The sequence below is a fragment of the Antechinus flavipes genome, chromosome 2 (genome assembly GCF_016432865.1).
Source record: "Antechinus flavipes isolate AdamAnt ecotype Samford, QLD, Australia chromosome 2, AdamAnt_v2, whole genome shotgun sequence".
Classification (NCBI taxonomy): Eukaryota; Metazoa; Chordata; class Mammalia; order Dasyuromorphia; family Dasyuridae; genus Antechinus; species Antechinus flavipes.
The window spans coordinates 37,808,225-37,833,724 of record NC_067399.1 but is presented as its reverse complement, the minus strand read 5'-3'; the positions used below and the strand labels follow the sequence as shown (position 1 = coordinate 37,833,724).

Below are 25,500 nucleotides of genomic sequence, written 5' to 3'. Positions count from 1 at the left end.
CTCACAACGACCCTTTGATGTAGATGCTACTATTACCCCATTTTATAATTGAGGAAACTGAAGCAAATATGAGTTAAGTGATTTACCCAATATCACACAGCTTATAAACGTGCTTAAGGTAATATTTAAACTGGGAATACATGAAACCAAAGTAAATGTTTCTGGAACAGCTAATGCCTCCAATCTAATGGAATTGTCAGTGAATTCTGTGGATGTCACTGGGCAAGCTGCTTTCTCTACTGAACTAAGGTCCTCCACTGTTGTTCTTTCTGCCATGGTTCTCTATACTGGATATCTCTTCTTCTTCAGTTCTCCATTGCTATTGGACATGTCTATTATCACCATAATAGTCACTTGGGGCTATTCATGTACAAACGAGATATTTACAGAATATTGGAGATAATCTAAGAGGGAAAATGCTAACATGTTTGTAATCTAGAAAAAAAAATGGAGTGCATCTGGTAAAAGGATTCCTGATTTCTAGAAAGCCTTTTTCCCCTTCCTTCATGTGAAGCGTTCTTTAGATATTAGGTAGCTTTTTGTTGGGGTCTTTGTAGAATTTTGACTCTGCCTTTCTTTGGGATTGTCCAGGTTTTCTTCAGTGTATCATCTTCTACTATTCTAGGAATTCTAGATCTAGGAATACAGTTAATGAGAAATCCAAATCATTAGAAATTTTGAAATGCAAAAGGTCAATATCTAGTAGAGGTTGCCCATCTAAGTAATTTTCTCTAAAGGACATATCTAAAAGTACTTTACGGCTAGCCTGACTCAATACTGACCTCCCAAATTCTAAACTAAATAATTATTTCTATCTAAATCCCACAGATGTTATCACCTTTTCAACCAATTCCATTATGTTTCTTTGTACTCATCTATGTCCACTCTTTCCAAACTGAGTGAACACTTTTTTTCTGAATCTAGTTTAATTCCTTCAATTTACTGATTGATTCAGTGTTCTCACTTTATAAAGATATCAGGATGAAAAATATGTTTTATTTATTCCCAGGAGAATGGATTCAATCTACTATTACACTAATTTTCTTGGTGTTCGATAAATCAGAGTTATTTTAATTTATATTTCTTTTAAGTGCATTAGCCATATTTGAAAACAATAAGGAAAAAACCAGTAGATAGGAAGAGATTTTATATTGGGGTAGTAATGATTAATATGCTGGGGATGGGATTAAGCCATAGGTAAAGGGGTTGGTGTTGGCAAAAAGTCATCTCATTGTCAGAGATGGGAAGAAAGGGGAGAGAAATGAAGAGAAAGGAAAAAGATCACTTTGGAAGGTCTTTGTTTTCTCAGTAAAGTAAGAGACGATCCTCAGCTAAGAGAGTATGGAGTGGAGCGAGAGGAAAGAAGAAAATTATTGGAATAGCTTTTGTGGGAATTAATCAGGAAGCAATAAAAATATTGCCTTGCTATAGTGAGGATCCAGTTAAATCTTGGTAATATTAATTTATAAAGTATTCAGTCAGCAGATTTGTATCGTTCTCCAGTTGGAAACATATGAAGAAGAGAGAAGATGGGTGTGTAATAAATGCAATAAAGGTAAACTGAGGTACATAATTCTGACCAAAGTCAGTTTATTAACAGTGATGCATTTGACTATTAAGAAAGTGGACTAAGCCAGCCACTTCAATAAGACCAGTGACTTCACTGAGAAGCAGGGACCTTCTATATTGACATGCAGGGAGGGACATCTGGATAATTTGAGAACATTACAATTGGCTCTACTAAGAAAAATGGGTTGGCATTTGGGTGTCATTAATCATGACTATTTCTGACAATTAGGGAATGTTAATTGTTTTGTGGGACTCATGTGCCTCTTGCAATCTTTGTCTGGGGATCAGTACCACCTGCCACACTGCTAGCGTGGAGGACAGCAAATCTTCCCTAAATCCACAAGAATAGGAAAGGCAGATGCCATGTCTTTTGAGGGATGGCACTAAAGTTAAACTGGTTGCACATCACAGGCATCAAACAGATGTCCCAGGGCTAACTGTAAAAGTGATAACAACATTGCCTTTCAAAAGAGGGAAAACTGAATCCTGAGCAAAATTATAAAATCAATACAGCATAAAATCAATAGTGAAAACCAGAGGTAATATTAATTTTTTATCTTTTTACAGGTGGTAGGACTAATCCAGGGCTGAGTTTTGGCCACAGAGGAACCCTGGCAGGACAAGAGCTTGGGAGGAGAGAATAGTATGGAGCTGAACTGTGTCCAAAGAGCTGAGTTTGGGGGGGGAGAAAAGTAAACTCAGAGCAGAGGGGACAGCGAGGTGGTGCAGGGGATAGAGCATCAGCCCTGAAGTCAGGAGGACCTGAGTTCAAATCTGGCCTCAGACACTTAGCACTTCCTGGCTGTGTGACCCTGGACAAGTCATTTAACTCTAACTGCCTCAGGGGAAAAAATTCAGAGCAGAGTAAGAGCTTGAGAAAGTGCTGAGGGGTGGAGGAATTAGCAGTGAGGGCTAGGGTAAAGAATACATTGAGGAAGGACATAGAGAGAGATGAAATATTAGATTATGTCAGGATTTTTTATTAAGGTCATGTGATATTTATGGGTAATGTTGAGGACCAAAGGGTAATGATCCCTGCATTTAACTCAGGTAAGTGAAGAAATACGTCATGGCAATTTAGGAGATTAAGGAAGTGGGAGATGGGGAACTTGAGGGAAAATCAATTTAAATATTGACGTTCTCTGCTATAAAGACAGGAGCTGGAGAAGAAAGGAGGACGATGAACAAGTGCTCATTTTCATTCCTCGAAAAGGGAGAGCTGGTATCCCTCAGGTATCATGATTTGGATGGGATTTAACAGATTGAACTTCAGAGGAAGGAGAGATTATTGAGCATGGCAGAAGTGGCAGGGGAGAGTGAGGAGGGTTCTCGGGGTCTCTAGGACCAGTGTGTTGGGGAGTGAGTTCATGTAGACTGGAGGGGATGGTCAGACATGCACAGTTGTTGGGGAGACCCAAGTATCAGGGAAGGCAAATAGAGCATGACAAAGGTCCAGAATGAAGAAAAATATGTTCACTATGGAATCATAATTCCAGAGAGCACGATTGAAGGAGTATGTGGGGGTGAAGTAGATATTGGCAGAGGAGGGGAGATGGGGATTGAGCATAGTCTATACCTACATAATTAATATGGGGGGGTAGGGCACCCCTAATATGAAGATAGGAAGAGAAACAGGTAGTGGGAGATTGTTATAGTAATGGGAATGGTGAATGGCTAATAAATAATAATTCAGACCCAGGCCCTACCCTGTGCCCTCTGCTCGCCAGGAGAACTGTGCTATACTCTGACCCTTGTTTGGCAAAGACATAATATGGCAAAAAACCCAGAGGAAAAAAAAACAAGTTGATGAGGAGTTAGAAAAATTGACCACAGTCCTAAATGATAATGACCCTCTACCATAGCATAACACATAATACTTTAACTCTTCACTTCTCTTCTGTCGTTCTCTCTGCCAAAAACAGTATCCCATAACTTCTTTAGCTGCTTTCATGGAAATTCATCATATATAAGGTGAAATAATCAACAAGGGAAAAATCCTATTTTGATTCTAATTCTCACCAACAAAAAAGGGTTGGTCACTATACTAGAAATGAGGATTCCTTATTATTGTTCTGTAAGAAATGACCAGCAGGATGATTTCAGAGAGGCCTAGAGAGACTTACATGAACCGATGCTGAGTGAAGTGAGTAGAATCAGGAGATCATTGTTCACAGCAACAATAATATTATGTGATGATCAGCTCTGATGGATTTGGCTCTTTTCAACAATGAGGTGATTCAGGGTGGTTCCAATAGTCTTGAGATGGAGAGAGCCCTTGAGATGGAGAGGATTATGGCAACTGAATGTGAATTACAACATAATATTTTTACCTTTATTGTTGTTCTTGTTTGCTAGTTTGTTTTTTCTTTTTTCTCCTTTTTGATCTGATTTTTCTTGTGCAGCATGATAAATGTGGAAATATGTATAGAAGAATTGCACATGTTTAATCTATATTGGATTACTTTCTGTTAAGGGAAGGGGAGAAATGGGGAGGGAAGGAGAAAAATTTGGAGCACAAGGTTTTGCAAGGATGAATGTTGAAAACTATCTTTGCATTTATTTTGAAAAATAAAAAGCTATTATTAATTTAAAAAAAGAAACGAGGATTCCTTAATTCCTCTCTCATTATCTGAGCCAATAATGATAATACCTCCACCTCGCAATTCTTTTGTACTAAGAAGGTAAATGCATTTCTTACATTGTCTACCTGGAAATAAAAGAAATAGAGTTTAGAGAAAGAGAGAGGTTAACGTTCGTTGTAGAGAGAAGAGATTATAATTTGTTGACTAGTATTCCATTCATGGCCCACCTTTAAATAATACTTCCCCAAATGAGGCCACCATTAATTAAAAGTTATCAACATGATGTCTCTTATTAGATGAAATGCATGTTCTGCTTGGGGCTCAGCAAAAGAAATGATTTATTAGGTTGACCTCAAGCAATAAAATAAAATTATGTCTATTATAGAGTCCAATGAAAAGTAAGGGAGATGGTAAATAGATCCTCAAAAATTAGCTGACATCAAAAACTCCATCACTTAATCCCCTGCATGTTGTACCAGTTTCATACTTTGCTAATAATCCCTTCAAGAGAAACCAAACACATAATAAAATTCAAGGAACACAAAGACCTTTAGAAAGTAGTAATTTGAGAAAAAAAACTGCATAGTTTCTCAGTTAAAAAGATATGGAACTCAAATAGGGTAGAAGCCCTATGATTAATGAATGTGGGAAAGATTTTTTTTTTAGAAAACTTTTAAGACACACAAGAAAATTCCTACTTGAGAAAAACCAAGTTCACTAGAGTGTAATTCATATGGGGGAAATTTTCATATTGTTTGGAAACCTTAAGGAATTTTTGAAAGTGTTGGAGAGAACCCTATAAATATATCAAAGTCTCATGAGAAATTAAAACATATTGCACCTCAGCTTTCATAAGGAAAGCAAAGACTAAATGGCTTTGTGGGTAAAATGTGTGGGCATACTTTAAAACACGATAAAAATCTTGAGGATAATGAGATTTAATATTGCAAAGAAAAATCTTTTGACTATAAGGCATATAAAAAAGCCTTCATACTGTCTAATCTTTAGTAAGCAATTGTCACTGTAGAGAATTAAAAAAAATATTTTTCATATTGCACATGTTTAACCCATATGGATTTCTTGCTCTCTAGGGGAGGGGAGGAGAAAGGAAGAAAGGGAGAAAAATTTGGGATACAAGATTTTGCAAAGGTGAATGTTGAAAACTATTTGCATGTATTTGGAAAAATAAAAAGCTATTATTTAAAAAAAATATGTATTCAAATAATCTTAACAAATATCTGGTAAGCCTGTTATGTGTGATTAGCTTTTCTCCTTTAAAACATGGCCTTTCACTGGACACTTCATATCAGTGGAATACAGCTGAAAATAGAATAAAGAATAGTGAAGAAGCCATTTTGAAATGTTGACTGTTTGGCTGTGTAGTCAATAGAAAAAATATCTTCCCAACCAGAAAAAGTTACGGAATGTCCATATGTCCAGAGTCTCCAAAGTATTGTTATCATAATTCTCCAAAAAGTCCAGCTCCCTAATGACCTGTCTCTCTGCTCCAAGGCATCTTCCAAGTAAAGACATCACCTACTGATGGGATGCATCCTGTTCCACAAGGAATAGGAACTCTGAATCTGAATCTCCACTATGTACAACTTGTTGTGTCCTTTGTGATGAGATCCAACAAGTCATGATGAGGTACAAGTCACAAAGATGGGGTATCATCAGGAATGAATTCACAGATTCAAATCATCTCCAGGTCAAGGACAAGGTTTTATTATGATGCCATAAGGTGGGCAAGTTCCTAATGAACTTGTTTAACAAAGGAGAACATGGGACCTTTTATTGGGAACGGACTCTAAACAAGTTGTCCAGAGTGCATAAAACACGCTGATTTTGTGCATCAGTAAATGAACTGGGGTTGAAGGTATTCTTTTATTATGAGATATCCTCAGGAAGTTGACGTCTCTGGCTTAATCTCCAAATTGTATAAGGTAACAGAGGGTGTTGGTACAGGGTCAGCTTAGTTCTCACTGGGCCACTCAGACACTGAGTCACTGCTAAGAGCATGGTCTTTTATAGGAGAGGTATGGATCTGATATTTTGTCTATTTGCCATTCTTTGAATATTTGAAATTTAACAAGGGCAATTATAATACCATTTTAATTTTCTGTGTCTTTCTTTAATGACCCACCGACATTCATTTTATCTTTTTTCTAGTGTATCACTATCATGCCCTCACTACTCACCTAGCATCCATCAAAATGCATAGTCTCTTAGCTATTGTCACCCTAGTGGAGCAGCTGAAGGGCAAAGAGTAACAAAGAGTTGGCCAATGTTGAGTCAAGTCCTGAAAGCCTTACCATCTTGGCTATGTACGTCTATAACAAATAAAAACTCTTCCCTGTGTCACATGTGGTCACCTGAAAATGAAGGTCTCATTTCTTTCTTGCTTTTTTTTTTTTTAAAATATATAAAGCCTTTTAGTTTAAAAACACATGCATAGACAAGTTTCAACATCTACCCCTGCAAATGTTTGTGTTCCAAATTTTTCCCTTCCTTCCCCCATCCCTTCCCTTAGACAGCAAGTAATCCAATATATGTTAAACATGTGCAATTCTACTATACTTATTTCCACAATATCGTGCCACACAAGAAAAACCAAATCAAAAAGAAAAAAATATGAGAAAAAAAATGCAAGCAAACAACAAAAAAGTGAAAATACTATGTTGTGTTTCACATTCAATCCCCACAAATCCTCTCTCTGGCTTTCTTCATCATAAGATCATTGGAACTGGTCTGAATCATCCCATTGTTGAGAAGAGCCACATCCATAAGAATTGATCATCGTATAATCTTGCTGTTGCCATGTACAATGATCTCCATGTTTTGCTCATTTCACTCAGCATCAGTTCATGTAAATCTCTCCCAGGCCTCTCTGAAATCATCCTGATGATCATTTCTTATAGAACAATAATATTCCATAGCATTCATATACTAAAACTTATTCAATCGTTCTCTAACCGATAGGTAGTCACTTAGTTTCTAGTTCCTTGCCCCTACAAAAAGACTGCTACAAACATTTCTGCACATGTGGGCCCCTTTTCCCATTTAGTAGAGACATTGCTGGATCAAAGGGTATGCACAGTTTGATATCCCTTTGGGCATAGTTCCAAATTACACTCCAGAATGGTTGGGTCGGTTCACAACTCCTCCAACAATATATTAGTTTCTAGTTTTCCCCCATCCCCTCCAACATTCATCATTATTTTTTCCTGTCATCTTAGCCAGTCTAAAGTTGTTTAGTGGTATCTCAGAGTTGTCTTAATTTGCATTTCACTGGTCAATAGTAATTTAGAGCATTTAATTTCTTCATTTGAAAACTGATCATATCCTTTGATCATTGGATAGCTTGTATTCTTGTAAATTTGAGTCAAAAATCTCTACATATTTTAGAAATGAGAACCCTTGAATGTAATTCCCCCTACCCAGTTTTCTGCTTCCTTTCTAATCTTGTTTGTATTGGTTTTGTTTGTACAAAACCTTTTTAATTTAATATAATCAAAATTATCCATTTTGTATTCCATAATATATTCTAGTTCTTCTTTGATCACGAATTCCTTCTGAAGGTCTCATTCTAAGCCTTTGTCTGGTCCACAGTTCTCTCCCCAGAAAAGAAGAACTTGTTTCCTCATGAGCCTCTTTGATTAAAGATGGGCCAAAACATTCATCACTGCTCTTAAGCATTTCATTGGCCGTTTTCTTTTACAACCTGCTGCTCAGATAAAAGTCTTCTCTTGGTTCTGCTCCCTTCCCTCTGAGTCAGTTCATTCATTTTTTGGTTTCTTGGGATCTAGCCCTTTCCTAATTTCTCACAAAGCAAAAATATCACATTGCATCCATAGGTCATGATTTGTTCAACTAGGTATAAGGAAGAATGGAAGGGAATAAGGATTTATTAAGCACCAGTTGCACCTCTGGCGTTGTGCTAAGCCCTTACATTCATATTTTATTTGATCCTCATAGCAACCTTGGGAAGGAAATAGGGATCCATTTTACAGATGAGAAAACCGAGACAGACAGTGGTAAAGTGACTTGTCCAGGGTCATGTACTTTGCGTCTGAGGTAAGATTTGAACACAGATCTTTAGCATCACTAGCTATCACCTACCTAGTGTCTGAGTTTAGGATTTGAACTAGGTTTTTCTACAGCATCAGTAGCTTTCTATCGACTATTTTCCCAATTCGTGTCTTAAAAAAATGTCACTTTTTCCATGAATATCTTCATTCCTCTTAGGTTTTTCTCCATATTTTCCACACTTGAAAAGGAATGGGTGGCTTTCGGACTCCATCTCCCAGAATCCTTGGGAATGGGGGATTTATTGCTGTTGTTTTGATTATAAACCAAGCTAGACTCCGTTTCCCAGAGTCCATGTCTTCAAAGGAACATTAGCCCGGCTCCTGGCTCTTCTGGCCCGCCCCATTTGTGTTTCCTATGAATTCTGGGAGTTGTAGTTCGGTGTTTATGCGAGCGGACCCAGTGACCATCCTCGGATTGGAGTTGGAGCTGTACTTTTTGTTGTTTTTTAATTTTGGGGGAGCTGGTGAGTGAACGGGACGGAAACGCGAATGGTTGACAGGCTGATCTCTTCCTAGCCGCCGGTCCCTGAGCTAGGCCTTGGCCTCTTCAGGCCTCAGTTTCCTCCTCTGTCAAACGCAGCCCCAAATGGCGGCCTCCATGCCACTCCCCCAACCCCTAGCCACGGAAAGGCGGGGCTAGGAGGAGCTGACAGCCTGAGAAGGTGGGAGGTACCGAGTGAGAGAACCAGTCCTGCCTGAGTAAAGGTGTAGGTGTGGCGGGGGGGGAAGGGGGCGGGAGGTCTGGAAATCTCTGGGGGGCAGCCTGAGGTGGGGGTAGGAAACAGCTGTGGGAGGCAGGGTCTGGAAATCTCCAGGGGGCGGGACTCAGGAGGAGGCACATAGTTGCTAGAAGGCAGGGTCAAACTAGGAGGCGGGGCCTGGAAATCTCCAGGGGGCGGGGTTCAAGAGGAGGCCGATTGCCGCCTAAGAGGCTGGGGCAGGGCAGGGGGCGGGGCCTGAAAATCTGCGCGAGGGAGCTGGGGACTGGGAGGGGATGTCGTTTGCTCCTTACCCTGCTCTTGGGGTCCAGCCCCGCCCCCACCTCAATTGTCCCGACTCTTGGCCTATCGCTCACTCAACCTCCTCGGCTGAGAAAAATGAGGAAGCTGGAGGCCCGAGAGACCCGAGTCCAACTTGTTTCTTGTCGGATCTTTCATCTCTCATCTCTTTTGTCTCATCTCCGTTTCCCAGTGTAATCCTACCCTAATGCTGCATTATGGTGAACCCGTGAGCCTGACTTCGTGCGAGATAGTTATGGAAATTTCTGTAATCAATCAAACATGTTGTTAACTGCCCGCTGGGCGGCAGGAACGGTGCTGGCCGTTGGGGATACAAAAGCACAAAATAATCCCTACTCTTTAAGAGTTTGCATTTAAAAGGGGAGAAGGGTGTATGTGTATAAGAAGTATCTACAGAATACATATGAAGAGAATACTAATCAATGCATAGTCAATGAGATAGTTTTGGAGGGAGGGCATCATTCAGTTTAAAGATAGTGCTTGCACCTCAGGAAGACCTGATTTCAAATCCAACCTCATACACCTTTTAGCTGTGTGACTCTGGACGAGTCATTGAACTGCTGTCTTCCTTGATTTTCTCACCTATAAATGGGGATGGTAATAATAATTATCTCCCAGGGATAGGGTGAGGATCATATAAAATATTGGTAAAGCATTTAACAAAGTGCATACAGTAAGTACTTAATAAATGCTTGTTTCTTTTTTCCTTCCTTCCTTCTTCCCCTTCTTTCTTTCCTCCCTCTTTCCCTCCCTTATTTGCTTCCCTTTTCCTTCATCTCTTCCCTCCTGTTTATCCTTCCCTTCCTTTCTCCTTCTTCTTTCCATGTCTCCATCCCTTTTCAACCTGATGACTTATTTGTTCTCCTATACCTAAATTAGCTGATGATACTCTTTCTACTGTAATGCTGGGGAAACTGAGGCAGGAGATTAGAGAGTTTTTAATATTTTATTAATGGGAGAGTAAGATTGACTGGACAGTTCTCTCGTCTCAGATTATCCAGTCAGACAGAGATAGAGATATACTGGGACCAAGGAATCCATGCTGGTCCCAGGGCTGGAGGAGACTGTCATCTCAAAGAATCCAGCGTCCAGCAACCAGCCTCCAGCCTCCAGCAATGAATTGGGGAACCCCAACTTCTTAAATACCTTTTCTCTAAACGAAGGAAGGAGTAAGAAGTGAGGGAAAACTTCTGTCAGGATGGGGGAGGCCACAAATCCTAAAAACCCAGAGACAGGATGTCTGAATACACAGAAATAAAGATATCAGTGAGGTATCTTGGAATATTTTAGAGGGATATTGTAAATTCTTGAGGACAGAAAAGAGTCAGGAGGTCTACTCTCTTGTTTATCTTGCTAACAATTTATAATCTTAGAGCAAATAATCCTCAGTCTTAATGGCCCAGAGGCGGAGTTACAATTTAAGGGATTGAGAGAGAACAGTTAAGGAAACTGAGACAAAGGAAACTAGTGCAGGGAAACTGAGTCAGGACAGTTAAAGAGAACTGTGGCATAACACTACTAGAACTCAGGAGGGTCCAATTTGACTAGCAGTGTTACTGTGCTCTGCAAGACGTGTAGGTACCTTAGGTACAGCCTTTGTAGCTGATATTTTAGAAGGTGAAGGTACTGACTCTGGGTTCAATCTGCTCCCTCTCTTTGGATTGATTGTTGGATTAGAGTTCGCCCTGACTTCTCACCAAACTTCTGTTCCTGGAACATTTTTCTACTATCCACTTTCAGAGTTCACTGAGGTAAGTGCCTTCTGGCTTATCAGGGAGTCTCCTGAAGGCAGTAAATAGCCTTCCCTGAGCACCTGCTGGTTTCTGGAACTAGTCTGCAAGTGAACAAGTTGCCCAGTCTCTACAACTTTTAAGGAGTCGCATTTCATTGATTTGCTGATTTGTGTGTTCTATGAGCATCAAAGTTTTTTAGGAAAATTCTGCCTCTTGGTTCAAGTTCTTTCCAGTGAACTTAAGCATCTTACTACCCATCTTCTTTGTTTCTGTCAAGGTTTTGTTACTTATCTGTAAAAAATATAAAAATATGGAAATTTGTTTCTTAATTAAATTCAGGGATGATCCAGTTATTAACAGCTTGAGTTGACTATTAAGTATTATGAAGACTATAGGGGGAAATTAGTATTTTATTTCAGCTGAGTCTCCTAAAATCCATTAGGAGAAGGAAAGAGTCAATGGTTTAGGAATAAAAATTCATAGCTATTCACTTTGTTTCTTTAAAAAAAAAAAAATAAGACTTCCTATGTGAGTTTGATTTTTTCTGTAATGAAACAATGAACTTGATTTACATCAGTATTACCATCTTGGTGAGTCAAGGAGCTTTGATCCCCATTTACTTTCTTTCTCCACTAGTTGTTCTGGTCTGTGAATACTTTGGTGTTGGCCAGGAAGAGAGAATTCAAAGTGAAGGATGGCTACTGGGCAGCTGCCCTCCGGTTACCAGGTGAGTGATACTAACCCTAATCTCCTCTTTCTCTTGAAATGCCATCTTATGCCTGGAAGTGTGAAGAGTTTTATTTCCCTTGACTTCCCTTACTATATCTACTATGCTAAGTTGTATCCAGAGATCTTTCTGTTCCAGGGTTCAGCTCCTGCTGCTTGCATGATTCTGTGGTTTCTTTCCTTATGGTTATTTTTGCTTAGAGCTGACACAGGCTCCTGGCAGTCTTGTGTAGGCCCCAACAAAATCAAGGAAATTATTGATATTTCTCTGGTTTTCTTTGTCATTGTTCCTTCTGATGTTTTTTGTTTGTTTGTTGTTTTTGGTTTTTTTGCACCTTGATTGAACATTTTGTGAAAGAGCTGGACTATTCTGTGCTCTTTCACCTTAACCAGTCACTTGAAAAGCCTTTTAAAAAGAGACTTCCTTAATCACTGTAGAAAAGATTATTGAAGCTGGTATTATTAGCACTAATATGAAAAGTTTCAGTGATATCTTGGGGACAGATCATTAATTAAATTATTCATTCAACAAATTTTTTTGTCATTGAATGTGTTTTACTTTATAGATGCTAAAAATGAGTCATGGATAAAGGAAAGGAAAACAACATGAACTGTCACTGTTTCCTATAAAAGTTTAATAGATGTAAAGCACTTGCCAAATTAAGGAGGGAAAGAGCTCTCAGAAAATACTCCAGCCAGCAACTCCTTGATTGCCTAGTTCCTTTTGAATTTAACATATTACTAATTCAAAGGCTGTGAATGTGTGTTCAACCTTCCTTTGACTGGTTCAGATAAGAATGAAGTCCTTTTGATGTCTTCCTCCTCCTCCTTATATACTGTAATACATACAACAAGAGCTATCACTTTTGGATAGCTTGTTTTGTCTCTTGTTTTGTCATTATTGTATTTTTTTTTCATTCCCTTTTATTTCCTATTATGAGACCATCAATACAGAACAAATCATCCTAATCTTCTTTTGTCTTACTGAACTTCTGTCACCTTTAGCAGGCCTGTAAGTCACTTTGTAATGCTGAAGAAACTGAGGCAAGATAGAGATGAGGGAGTTTTTAATATTTTATTTAGAGGGAGAGATTGGGCTGGGGCAAAACAGGATCCATGTTACCCCCAGTGGTCGAATTGGACTCTTGTCTCAAAGCATCCAGCAGTGAGTGAAAAATTCCAGGGATTCTTATAGGTCTCCAGTGGTGGGGGGAAAAAAGCAGGGTCGGGGTGAGGATTGATAAGTGGGAATTTCCAGGAACAGAATCTAAATTTGATTCTGACAAGTTGGAGGTAAGGAACGATCATAAATTCTGATAAATTAGGAGGGCTAGGAGTCACTCAGTCTGAGATAGGAGATATTCTTCCTCCCTCACCCCTCATCTGAGATTAAATATCTGAAGTTTAAGGCCCCCCAGCCCTAATTTATATCAGTCCTAGTGGTCAGGAAGGGAGATTGCAACAAAGGGGACTGAGGTAGAACAATTCAAGAAACTGAGGCAGAACAATTCAGGGAAACTATGGTATAACAATTTATCTCTTCTCGTGTTAGAATAGAATGAAAATCTTTCTTCATCACTAAGCTCCTTCTAATGATGCATATGTTATTAGTTTTCTGTGTGTCTCTTGACTCCTATGTTTGTAATTCAGAGTTTCTATTCAGTTTTGATCTTTTCATGTTTCAGTGTTTGAAATTCCTTTATTCAATAAACATTAATTTTCCCTGTAATATTAGATTCAGTCTTATAGTGTGAATTATTTTTTATTGTAAGCAAAAGTTTGTAAGGCAAAAATTAAAATTTTTGTCTTTTGGTATGTTGTATTCTAAGATTTTGTCTTTTTTATAATAATTACTGCTGGTCCCTTATATTTTCTTGCATTACTTTAATATTTTGATTGTCTTTTAACATTTCTTACTGTCTCATGGAATCATTGAGTTCTATTTATTCTATTTTGATTTCAAGGAGTCTGCTATATGGATACAGTTTTACTCCTGTTCTAAGCTATTTATTTTCCTTCTAATTTAAAAAAAATGAGATCTCTCTCTCTCTCTCTCTCTCTCTCTCTCTCTCTCTCTCTCTCTCTCTCTCTCTCTCTTTCCCTCTCTCCCTCTCTGTCTCTCCGTTTCTCTCTCTCTCTCTCTCTCTCTCTCTCTCTCATTTCCCCCCAGGACTCTGACATTGTCATAGTTACTTTCTTTTTCTGAGCTTTTCTTTGGGGCATCTCTTGATTCATAATAGTTCTTCATGACTTTCAGTGTCTTTTTCTGTTTTATTATTTCTCCAATTTTAACATCTGATTTAGGTCTCTGTGCCAGGGTCACATTTTTTCCCTCACATTTGTATATGAGGTAGTCAGGCCTTGTTTGGTCTTGATCTTAATTACTTAAATGCTTACTGCCAGCTTTCACCTCTCCAGAGCCCTGGAAGGCTTCCCTTCCTCAGTCATAAAGTTCAGTTTATTACTAGTTGGGCACTGCTATGGTCTTCTTTCCATCTTGGGGCTTTATTGGTAGTGATCTGCTGTTATCTTCTGGCCTCTTGAGCTGAGCCCATGCTTGCTTTTCCTCTGGCAGGATTTTATGTCATAGACATTAGGAAAGAGAAAAGGAACTTCATCAGCTCTCATTTACAGGGAACCAGCTCTGGAATTGGATAGACTCAGATTCAAGTCCCAAATATAACAGAAATTGGCCATGTGACCCTTCAACTCCTCAGTACTCTAGGCAGTTCTGAAATTTAAATGTAGAGAAAATAGTACCTTACATTGATAGAGGGCATTTCCCTATTATATTGAAATCACAGGTTCAGTCTATCCATTTATCTGATTACTGATGTTAATGTAGTCATAGAATAAACCCACAAATATTCCCTATGGTCATTGGTATTCCATATGTCCCATTTTACAGAGAAAACTGAGGTAGGCAGAGTGGAGTAATTTGTCCAGAGCTAGTCAAGTGTTTGAGGCTATATTTAAATCCATGTCTTTTTGACTCTAGGCCCAGTGATCTCTCTTTGGTACTTTAAATAGAAACCAACAAATGTAGAAAAGGGTTCAATTTGGGGAAAATAATAATAAATTCTATTTTGAATGTGCTGAGTTTGACTTGCATAAAGGGCATGCTGTTCTATTTGAACTGTCCAATTAGCAGTTGATATTTCAAGCCTGGAGCTGAGGAGAAGAGACCTGGTCTGAATCTATAAATTATGGGAATCTTCAGCTTTGTGATGATAATAAAACTCATGTGGTCACTTGAAGGTTAGCATGCTGAAAAGGAAGAGGATGTATTTGGAATGAAGGAAGCAGTAACTTGAGAGAGAGTATTTTCATATTAAGCATCAGGGAAAAACATTTGTATTTTAATTTTCCATTTGTGCCCTGCTTCTGAATAATATGCTCCAAATGGGGTGATCAATAATACAGAGTGGTTGATGTCTCCAGAAAGAAGTGTGATTTTGAGGTGTAAATGATATTTCTAATTTGAGTTCAAGCATAAATCAAGAAATGATTTATAATGTTGATCTTGAGTAATAAAATTGTTTACAATATACTGAGTATAAAGGGAGGAGAATGGTAAGTAGATCCTCAAGAAATCCCTGACATGGAGTGCTCCAAACCCTTGAGAATAATTATCTTCTTGTAATACATAGGTATGAACACGATAGACAAATCATAACATTGAAAGAAAGCCCTTGTAGCTGGCACTACAGCTTCTTGAGAGCAGAAATTTTGTTCTGGAGGACTTAACTCCTACTTCCTAGAGACTCCACTCTCCCCATTAGCGTCTGCTTCAGTCTCTTGAATCCCAGCCAGGCTCCAGCTGTATGTCACTTCTCCCTGTGGACATCTTCTTCTTCTCCTTTTTTAAAGTAATATTATCAGACTTCATAAATAGGAGGGGGTAAGAGATCAGAGGGAACATTGCACAGAAGGTTTTAATTTGAGAGGGAAGGCAAGGGAGATAGCCTCCCACCTCCACCCCAACTGATATTGACTTATCTAAAGTGACTGAGCTGGTAAGGGAGAGAGCCAGCAAGGAATTAGACTCTTGCTTAGGGTTGGGAATGGAGCTGAGGGTCAGGACAGTGGGTGGTGAAGGATCAGAGGTGTGTCTTTGCCTGACCTGGGTGGGTCCTGACTGAATGTTTCAGAGGACAGGAGATAGAGCTTTTGATTTGGGGGCTATTGGACAGTATGTTGGTATGGAATGCAGGTTCCTGCCTTCAGATTCTGTTTGGTTGCCAAGGGAAGCAGAAACGGATCTGTGGTCCAGCTGAACATTTCATCAGCTGTTGTCCTTGGTCCTGCCTCCCAGGCTCCAAACCTGTACAAAGTCAACCTGGGCTGGCCCTGCAGGGACATAGTTCCAGCTGGACACTCTGAATCTTTGGTGGCTGTCCAGCTTCTTATACTTAGATTTTTTGATCACCTGTTTACAGAGGTGCCTCTGGATGCTTCTGGGCTGGGAAGTACCTGCTAGAGGTTTCCTGGGAGAATATGGACATTTCTTGATGAAGAAGCCAAAAGACTTCCCTAAGGGAAGTAGTGAGAGCTTATCTAGAACAGGAAGAATAAGCTTTCATCACTGGCTCTTTCTGAAACTTCAAGCTTCTGGGTTCCTCCGTCCATTCCATTTTAATTAAGGGACAAAAGTGTTGGTGAAGAGTAAGAGCTACAAACTTTAATGGGTGTGAGTTCTAGGCTGCCCCATTGCCTTCCCGATCTTGAGAGATCTTCAACTGCTTTCTTTGTCAGAGCGAGTTCTGAGCTCCTTCATGTAGCCTTCAGCTTTTTAGTTTTGGGAAACTGGGATCCTGGATTGCAGGGAAGGGGGCTTCAGTCTTTTTTTAGATCCCAGCCTCTGAGCAGTCCCTTACTTAGTAGGCACTAACTCTTGAGTAGTCTTAGTGGATGTTAACTCTTTCATAAAGACAACCAAAGTGAATGAGGCTTCTGAATACACGATTCTCAGGCACTAAGCTCTCATCTGCCAAACTTGAATTCCTTTCTAAGTGGCTTCTAGATCTTTTGCTAGAGGCCTTGTAGCAAGGCCTTTTCCTTCTCTGCCTCCTTGCTAGTTCCTAGACTATAATAAAATCCTTTCTGACATTGCTGGTGGAATGGATCTACCAACCTATTCCCCTATGCCTTCACTACCATTCCTGTAACTCTCCAAACCTCTGTGACCATCTCTCCTCTGCTATTAGAACATAAGCTTCTTGAGGGGAGGGATTGTCTTTGCTTTTGGTTTTGTATTCCCAACTCTTCCCATGGTGCTTGGTAAATAATGACCCCATAACAAATGCTTTCTTATTCATTCATGTTTCATATGAGAAATGGCCCTTGTGTGAGAAGGAATATTTTTTGATATTTCAGACAATACTGACATTTCAAGACGTGGCCGTGAACTTCACCCGGGAGGAGTGGGGGCTGCTGGAGCCGGCTCAGAAGGACATGTACAGGGAAGTGATGCTGGAGAACTATGAGAATTTTATCTTCCTGAGTAAGAACAGCTTTTCTCTCCTGAATCATCTGGCCATTGGGGTTTCTTGACATTCTCACTTTTTACAGTTTATGAGATAACTAAAATGCTTCACTGAGTTTTAACTTCATGCGAAAGCATAGTCACATCAGTGCCATAATGTAGAAAGATTCCTAAATCCTTTGATATAGTTTCTGTTTCCTGTTTCACTAAATTACTAAAGGCCTACTATAAATACTTTAAAACATGAAAGTTTCTGTCTTCAAAAGTAGAAAGTGTGTTAAAATGAAATCATTTTCTTTCAATCTATTTCAAATCCTGTCATTTCTCCACAGAATACAAGACAGAGGTCCTTCCTAACATGCTTTTTCTTCCTCAAAGAGAGAATGGAAGATTGAATTCTGAGCTACCTTTCCATTCTCAGTCGTTTTTCACTTATTTTTTTCATGAGCAGGGCTTCCACTTTCCAAACGAGATGTCCTCTTTCACTTGGAACAAAGAGAAGGACTAAGACTGTTGCAGAGAGCATCTTCAAGAAGCCCTTCCCCAGGTGAGTGCACCCTGTGAGGCAGTGTCATGTTAGAGCATGGCAGGTATCATTCTCACCCTGTTCATCTGCAAGGAGCTTTACCTTGAAATGTTGGGAGGCACTTGTCCTTAAAGGGCCCCACTCCAGGGAGACATTTCTGACCATCCCTCTGGAGCTTCTTCCTCATCTTTTCCCTGAAGAATCACTGTCCTCAATGTCTTGACCTCACATTTCCCTTCAGCCTCAGAGAAATAGGTGTTGTATTTTTTTTCTAATGCTCATTCTTCTACCTGTAGTAGATCTTTTCTTGTCATTATTTTTCAGTTTTCCTTTTCTAAGACTTTTTTCCTTCTGCTTTCAGATATGGAAAAGTCTGACTCATATTTCAAAAAACAAAACCTTTGCTTGTCCTTGTTACTTGTTTTTCCTGTCTTCTATTTCATCTCCAATCCCTTCTAAACTTCACAAAAATAATATCTATATTCTCTTCCTTCATTTCCCCTGGTTCCTTTTCTTCCTTGAAATCCTACAATCTGCCATCTATTCCTACTATTCTATAATTGATGGTTTCTCACCTAGAAGCTACTACCATTAGCTTATATACTTAAAACACTTTGTGATTTACAAAGTGCATTTCCAACATGTAAGGTGGGTAGTGAAAATAATATCATCACCAATTTATAGATGAAGAATATGAGTGAGACATGATGAGAGTCAGACTTTTCCATGATCCCTTGGTTAAAAATCCCAGGGACTCAGAGCTAGATTTTCTGCAATTCAGAGTTAAAAGAAATCTTGGTTTGGGCCTTGTCCTGATTAATAAGACAAACTCAGAAAATGTTTATTTATTTTTATTTATTTGTTAATTTTTATTTATTTTATTTAACATACCAAAGTAGCTTGCAATTGGGTGCTGCTGCTAGATTCAAACTGTGTGCATACTGCTTTTTATTTATAAATCTTAAAATAGAGGGTAAGACAATCCATATTCGGTTAAGATAATCCTCATTGGTGTACATTTTCAGTGAGAAGTTGAGATCAAAGCTGCCTCACTTCTACCTCTTTACAGAACTTTAGGAACCTGGAATTAATGCATATGCCTAGGGTTACTTTCCGGACCACCATCTCCTGCAGATTGATTATGTATTCCCCAAAGTCTAAGTAAGGTTTTAAAATTTGGGGTCACTCAGACTGGCTGAAAAAGTGAGTGACTTTGCACATTAGTCTAGTACTTCCCCTCCCTTTCCCTTTTTCTCCCCCAGCTTAGCTGCTTGGTTTTTATCCGAGGAAGAACACCAGCAGAAGTTCAGATAGTTGGGAATTTTCTTATCACTATTATATTATGCCTCTCTGAAATAATGTTATATTTATATGGCACTTTAAGACTTGAAAAGTGCATTATCTCATTTGATCCTCACAACAAACTTCCTGGCTGTCTAACATGGTCTGCTGCCAAACCAAATCTTCTATACCCTAGTTATTAATATTTGAATCCTCTATATAGGACTTCATATTTATCTATATTAAAATTCAAAGTTTGTCTTGGCCCATTCCCCCAGGCTACTAAGGTATTTTAGAATTTACTTTTTTTAGTTTGTATCTAACAGATATCCTTATATAATTTTGTGTCATCATCAAAATATGAATCAGTGCCCTCCAGAATATTGACAGAATTGTTCAATGAAACAGTGCTAAGGAGAATCCCTAAGGCATGAAACTAGAGAATATAATCTGGATGAACAAAATCCTTTATTCCCAATTATTTTTCACAAGGTTTTTAAATTACCACGAACTCAGTGCACATTTCTTCATCTCGTCCAAAAAGACAGCTTGCAAGGTTTTATCACAAGTGATGAGGTCAGAGTAGCAATTTCTAGTTTGAAATACATGTGACAAATTCACAATGACCATTCTCTTTGCCAAAAGAGACATTTATTTAGGAGAAGAGGTTACAGATAAAATGAAGAGGTAAAATAGGCACCAGGAGTGATAAATATGAAATAGATTTGGAAAAACAATAGAATTAGCAAGGAAAAGAGTTTGGAAGAATCCCTTAAAGAAATATACCATGAGGCCTGACTATGCCATTGACTGGCAGGTTAAATCCATAGCAGACTAACCAGAGTTAGTTATATAGTAAGGAGAAAGAATCATGAAATGGAAGACACTAGAGGGAGAGAGGGAGGGAAGAAAGGAGAGAGATGGAGGGGAGAGTGACAGATAGTAGTCCTGAAAAAGACTTAGCAAAGATCTTCATCATAAGCACATCTTTTTTATAGGGGAAATAAAACCTTGGGGTTTCTCAGGGGAGGAGGGGGAAAAAGGCAGGAACAGGATGAAATGTGGAAATATTGTAACTGCTTAGAAGATTATTAACAAAGGCAGTCTGGGCAAACCTGGGTTCCCATTATAGGTATCTTAAAGTTGTTAATCAGGGCAGTCTGGGCAAATCCTAGTTGCCTTAACTATGGTAATAAGACAGTCTGGGAAACTAAATTCCCAGAATGAGCATTTTAGCATTTTCTAAAAAGGAAGAAAATACAGGCTTTTTTTTTTTCCTTTTTGATCTGATTTTCCTTTTGCAGCAAGATAATTGTATAAATATGTATGCATTTATTGGATTTAATATATTTTTACCATGTGTAATATATATTGCAGTGGTTCTCAAAATATGGTCTAGAGAATCCTGGGGATCTCTGAAACCCTTTTAGAGGGTCTACAAATTCAAAAATAGTTTTTATTTCCAATATGGTAAATGTCTATAAATATAATCCAGATAAACAAAAACGCTTTGGAGATATCCTCAATAATTTTTAATAGGATAAAGATACTGAAAACAAAAGTTTGAGAACTACTGACATATTGGATCGCTTGCTATCTGGGAGAGGGAATGAGGGCAACAGGACAAAAATTGGAACACAAGTTTTTTGCAAAGATCAGTGTTGAAAAATTATCCATGTATATGTTTTAAAAATGAATAGCTTTAATAAAAAAAAGTTTAAAAAATAGGATTACAAAGGGGGAAAAAAAGGAAGGCAAGAGAGGGCAAGGGAAATAAATAAGGCAGTAAAAAAACAAAAGGGAGAGAATAAGCTTTCTTCAAGATACACATCAGTAGGCATTATAAGAAGCTAGATATCTGCTCTTCCCATCCCTCATATTCCTATTCATAAATCTTATTAATAAAGGATACCCTAATAGTGTTTGGGGGTCCCCAGTTCAGTGTTGCAGGTTTTGCGAAAGAATTCACAGCCCCAGTATCTCTAAGTTAAGTTGGCAAAAAAGGGTTTATTTTGACACTGAGAATTCTCAGCGAGTTGTATTCCTGATTGGAATAGCAGCTGACTGAAAGATAGAGTGCAATTTTATTCAGTCTTTTATGGCTTAAGACTAAGGAGTACATGTTGATTCCATGACCCAAGACTAAGGAGCAATCTCCGATGAATTAAGGATGGTGGGTGGTAAGCCAAAGCTAGAAGATTCAGGGTTTCCTGACCCAGGAAGATCAGGGGACCAGAGAGTCCTATTACATCAAAATGAACTTTGTTTTGTATGATCTGCAATTGTATGATTTATTTTTATTTTTTATAATAGCATTTTATTTTTCCAAATATATGCTAAGATAGTTTTCAACTTTCACTTTTAAAAAATTTTAATAGCTTTTTATTTTCAAAATACATGCAAAGATAATTTTCAAAATTCAAAACTTTGTGTTCCAATTTTTTTTCCTTCCCTTTCTCCCACCCCTTTCCTATTTAGCCAGCAATCTATAGGTTAAACATATGCAATTCTTCTATACATAATTGCATATTTATCTTGCTGCACAAGAAAAATCAGATCAAAAAAGGAAAAAAAATAAGGAAAAAAAAAAGCAAGCAAACAATAACAAAAAAGGTGAAAATACTGTGTTGTGATCCTTAATTCCATTCCCATAGTCCTTTTTCTGGATGAGATGGCTCTCTCCATCACAAGTCTATTGGAATTGGTCTGAATCATCTCATTGTTGAAAAGAGCCAAATCCATCCGAGTTGATGATCTGCTTTTATTAAATCAATACTGAATCTAAGGTATAATCACTTTTCTAATGCTCTAGCCATCTGTTTGATAACAAATGTGTGGGATGAGTGCTAGACCCCCTTTCCCAAATTAACTAATCAGAGACATTTTCAGGTACAAAGAGAAGGCATTTATTTAGTCCCTGTAGGGACAGGCCCAGACACTTGGGAGCCATTCCAACTCCCTTCATGTCCTAGCTTCCAGCTTGTCCAAGATTTAAAAAGCAAAAGACTTGAGCCTTTTCATTGGATACACTAAAAGGACATCACCATCCTTGACTAATGGTCACCAATGTTGTCTGCTTCCCACAGGCCATGTCACTTCCTGAGACTTCCTGTTTGGCCTTTTAGAGAAGATGTGACTTTTCAGGGGCCTTCTTGGACCCAGAGTTTAAGACCTCATCTTCTGGCTCTGGGAATAGGGATTATGTGATTTAGGCCTCAGCTCAATATTGAGAAAGCTTCATCCAATCAGTTCCATTCACAAACAACTAAATTTTTGCCAGAGATAGAACTCAGATTTAACAATATCTATTTTTTAGAATTAATTTGTTGTTTCATTCTGATAAGTCAGCTATTTATAAAGTTCTGGGCTATTAAATTTCCTGTTCCTTCTTTTCACTTAAGTTGGCCTTCAATTTCTACTTTGAAAATATTTGTTTTCTACCTGTTTCAGATTGATAGTCTTTTTGATAAAGGAAATAGAATCTACATGTTAAATGTTAGATATTGATTTTTTTTTTTTCTCCTAGATTTTCCTCAGAAAAGTAATACAGTTAGACAAAAGGGCAGTCAGAAGTCGATCCTAGTTGCGCAACATCAAGTTCCTGAAGCCAATTTCAAATACTTTTCAGACTTAAATGAATATAACGGAATTGCTGTAGGTGAGAAACTTTATAATAAAGACAAGAAACCCTTTACTGACCACTCAAACTTTATTCATTGTACTGGAGGAAAATACCCTAAATATAATGAATTTGGCAGAGCCTTCAGTATTAATTCATACCATCCTGTACATCAAAGAATTCATACTGAAGGGAAATCATTTGAATGTAATGAATATGGAAAAACCTTCAACAGTAAAGAAAGCCTAACTGTACATCAGATAAACCATACCCAGAAGAAGCCATTTAAATGTAATGAATGTGGAAAAGCTTTTAACAGTTATCAAATCTTATCTCAACATCAAAGAATTCATACTGGAGAGAAACCATTTGAATGTAATGAATGTGGAAAATCATTCAGCCAGAAGGGGAACCTCTTTAAACATCAGAAAATTCATAATGGAGAAAAATATAAAAAAATTTGTAATGGAAAGAAATCCTACATATGTAATGAATGTGGGAAAGGCTTCAACTCTAAGCCACATCTTGAAATACATAAGATAATTCATTCTGGAAAGAAGCCCTGTGAATGTAATATATGCGGCAAAGCCTTCCCCAATAAACATTATTTAGGAAAACATAAAAAAATTCATACTGAAGAAAAACCTTGTAAATGTAACCACTGTGGAAGAGCGTTCAGAGAGAAGGGCAGCCTTAAAAAACATAAGATGATTCATACAAGTGAGAAGCCCTTTGAATGTAGTAAATGTGGGAAAGCCTTCAGCAGTAATAGGTATCTAATTCAACATCAAAAAACCCATACTAGAGAGAAACCCTACAAATGTAATGAATGTGGGAAAGCCTTTAGCAGTAATAGCTACATAATTGAGCATCAAAGAATTCATACTGTACAAGAGCCTTATAAATGTAATGAATGTGGGAAAGCCTTTAGTAGTAATAGATATTTAATTCAACATCAAAGAATCCATATTGGAGAAAAGCCTTATAAATGCAATGAATGTGAGAAAATCTTCAGCAGTAATAGATATTTAATTCAGCATCAAAGAATTCATACTGGAGAAGAGCCCTATAAATGTAATGAATGTGGGAAAGCCTTTAGCAGTAATAGCTACATAATTGAACATCAAAGAATTCATACTGGAGAGAAGCCTTTTAAATGTAATGAATGTGGGAAAGCTTTCATTAGTAATCAAAAGCTTTTAAGACATCAAAGAATCCATACAGGAGAGAAGCCCTATAAATGTAATGAATGTGGGAAAGGCCTAAGCACTAAAATGTACCTAATTCAACATCAACGAATTCATACTGGAGAGAAGCCCTATAAATGTAATGATTGTGGGAAAGCTTTTATAAGTAACAAACAGCTATCCAGACATCAAAAAATTCTTACCACAGACAATCCATATAAATGTAATGAATGTGGGAAAACCTTCTGTACCAATTCTCTCTTTGAAGCACATAAGGTACTAGTAAGAATTTCCATAAATGTACCTAAACTTGGAGAAACATAGACACATACCATATACTGAGATATATGTGAACTTTGGGTGGGGATTTAGTGAACAACATCTAAGTCATTTATACTGTCACCTTTTCTTCTAAAAAAGTCTCTTCTTGAGACTTAATTGGTGCAAGGGACAAAGTCTCCAACTGTTTATTGGGTACCTAAAGCAGAAGTGTTAATCATGCAGCCCGATCAGGATATTCCTAGGTGAACCAGATTATTTAAAATGTAATTGGGAAATATTTAACAAAATAAATCAAAATACAACTAAACATAGATAATATTAATATGCAGTTTTTAAAGTCAGTATGCAACTCATGGGATCCTTATATATGAGTTAGTGGTCTTTATTTTTTATTTGAGTTTGAAGTAAGGCAAAAAGAGCCCTGGACATAAAGGAATTGAGTTCTCAAGACCTGAAGAACTTTCCAGTGATCAAGTGTATCTCCATATGGAAGGGAACTGAACCAATATTGAATTTTTATTAAAGACCATTCCAGCAATATTGTTCATTAAACTTTTTTTTGCAAAACATTATGGTACCTTAGTGTTTCATTTAATTCTGATCCTAAGCTTGAGCCTCTAGACCTGCCTGAGTGAGGCCTAACTCAGAACATTTAACATAATGAAAATTGTTGTTGTACTTCTGGCTGAATACCATTAAGACATCTTAATGGAACAAGGTTAGGACTCCCATCATCTTGTGGGAATTAAGAGTGTCAATACGGAGAATAAAAATACTTCAAGGGGCTGTATCTCCTGATTCTTTTTCATTATCTTAGAAAATGTGGATCACCTTCACAAAGAAAAGCTAACTATCTGCCCTTATTTACCAACTAAAGACAGATAAAAATATTTCTAGGTCTTTAAGAACCTGATTAATTCAACGATTAACTTGTGGACTTAGTCAATTTTTATTTTCTTTTCAGTTGCTTGGTTATAAATTACAAATGCTATAATTATAAATACTAAGCAGGTGATGACTTTTGCTAAACATTGTAAAATATTATTGGTTGAAATACTCTAACCATTTATTTGGGGGTGATTATAAAGAATTTTATTGTTGTGATTTAGGAGAGCAATTGCTAATTTAAAATGATATGTTTGGGCTTTAGCACCAAATGCTGAGGTTCAGTCATGTGAAGAATTAACAATGGCCATTCTTTTTGGCAAAAGGTAGGTTTATTTAGAAAAGATTATAGACAAAATGAAGAGATACAGCAGACATCAGGAGTGGTAAATATGAAATAGAGTTGGGGAGCATATAGTTGAGAAAGGAGTTTTAATAATTAACAGTAGAAAAGACAAGTTCCCCAATGGAACTTAACAATTAACCAGAAGAAAGGGAACACCTCATGTGGTTGGTGT

At 37.8% G+C, this 25,500-nt stretch overlaps 1 protein-coding gene across 2 annotated transcripts; it reads left to right on the top strand.

Annotated features, from left to right (window-relative positions):
- Nucleotides 1-8,372: 8,372 nt before the first annotated feature.
- LOC127547578 (zinc finger protein OZF-like) lies at nt 8,373-24,664 on the top strand. Of its 2 annotated transcripts, XM_051974464.1 has the most exons (6): nt 8,373-8,703; nt 11,628-11,718; nt 17,094-17,220; nt 17,654-17,749; nt 22,536-23,400; nt 23,737-24,664. In XM_051974464.1, the coding sequence occupies exons 2-6, from the start codon at nt 11,686-11,688 to the stop codon at nt 24,137-24,139; spliced, it is 1,524 nt and encodes a 507-aa protein (XP_051830424.1). In that variant the 5' UTR covers nt 8,373-8,703; nt 11,628-11,685; the 3' UTR covers nt 24,140-24,664. The 2 variants fall into 2 exon arrangements, with proteins under 2 accessions (XP_051830424.1, XP_051830423.1); XM_051974463.1 differs by having other exon boundaries at nt 8,384-8,703; nt 22,536-24,664.
- Nucleotides 24,665-25,500: the final 836 nt, after the last annotated feature.

Excerpts from the sequence above, each read along its gene's own strand:
- LOC127547578 (XM_051974463.1), top strand. The coding sequence starts at position 11,686 with ATGGCTACTGGGCAGCTGCCCTCCGGTTACCAG. Across the intron at positions 17,221-17,653 it reads TGAGAATTTTATCTTCCTGA|GGCTTCCACTTTCCAAACGA; the intron begins GTAAGAACAGCT and ends TTTCATGAGCAG. Across the intron at positions 17,750-22,535 it reads TTCAAGAAGCCCTTCCCCAG|ATTTTCCTCAGAAAAGTAAT; the intron begins GTGAGTGCACCC and ends TTTTTCTCCTAG.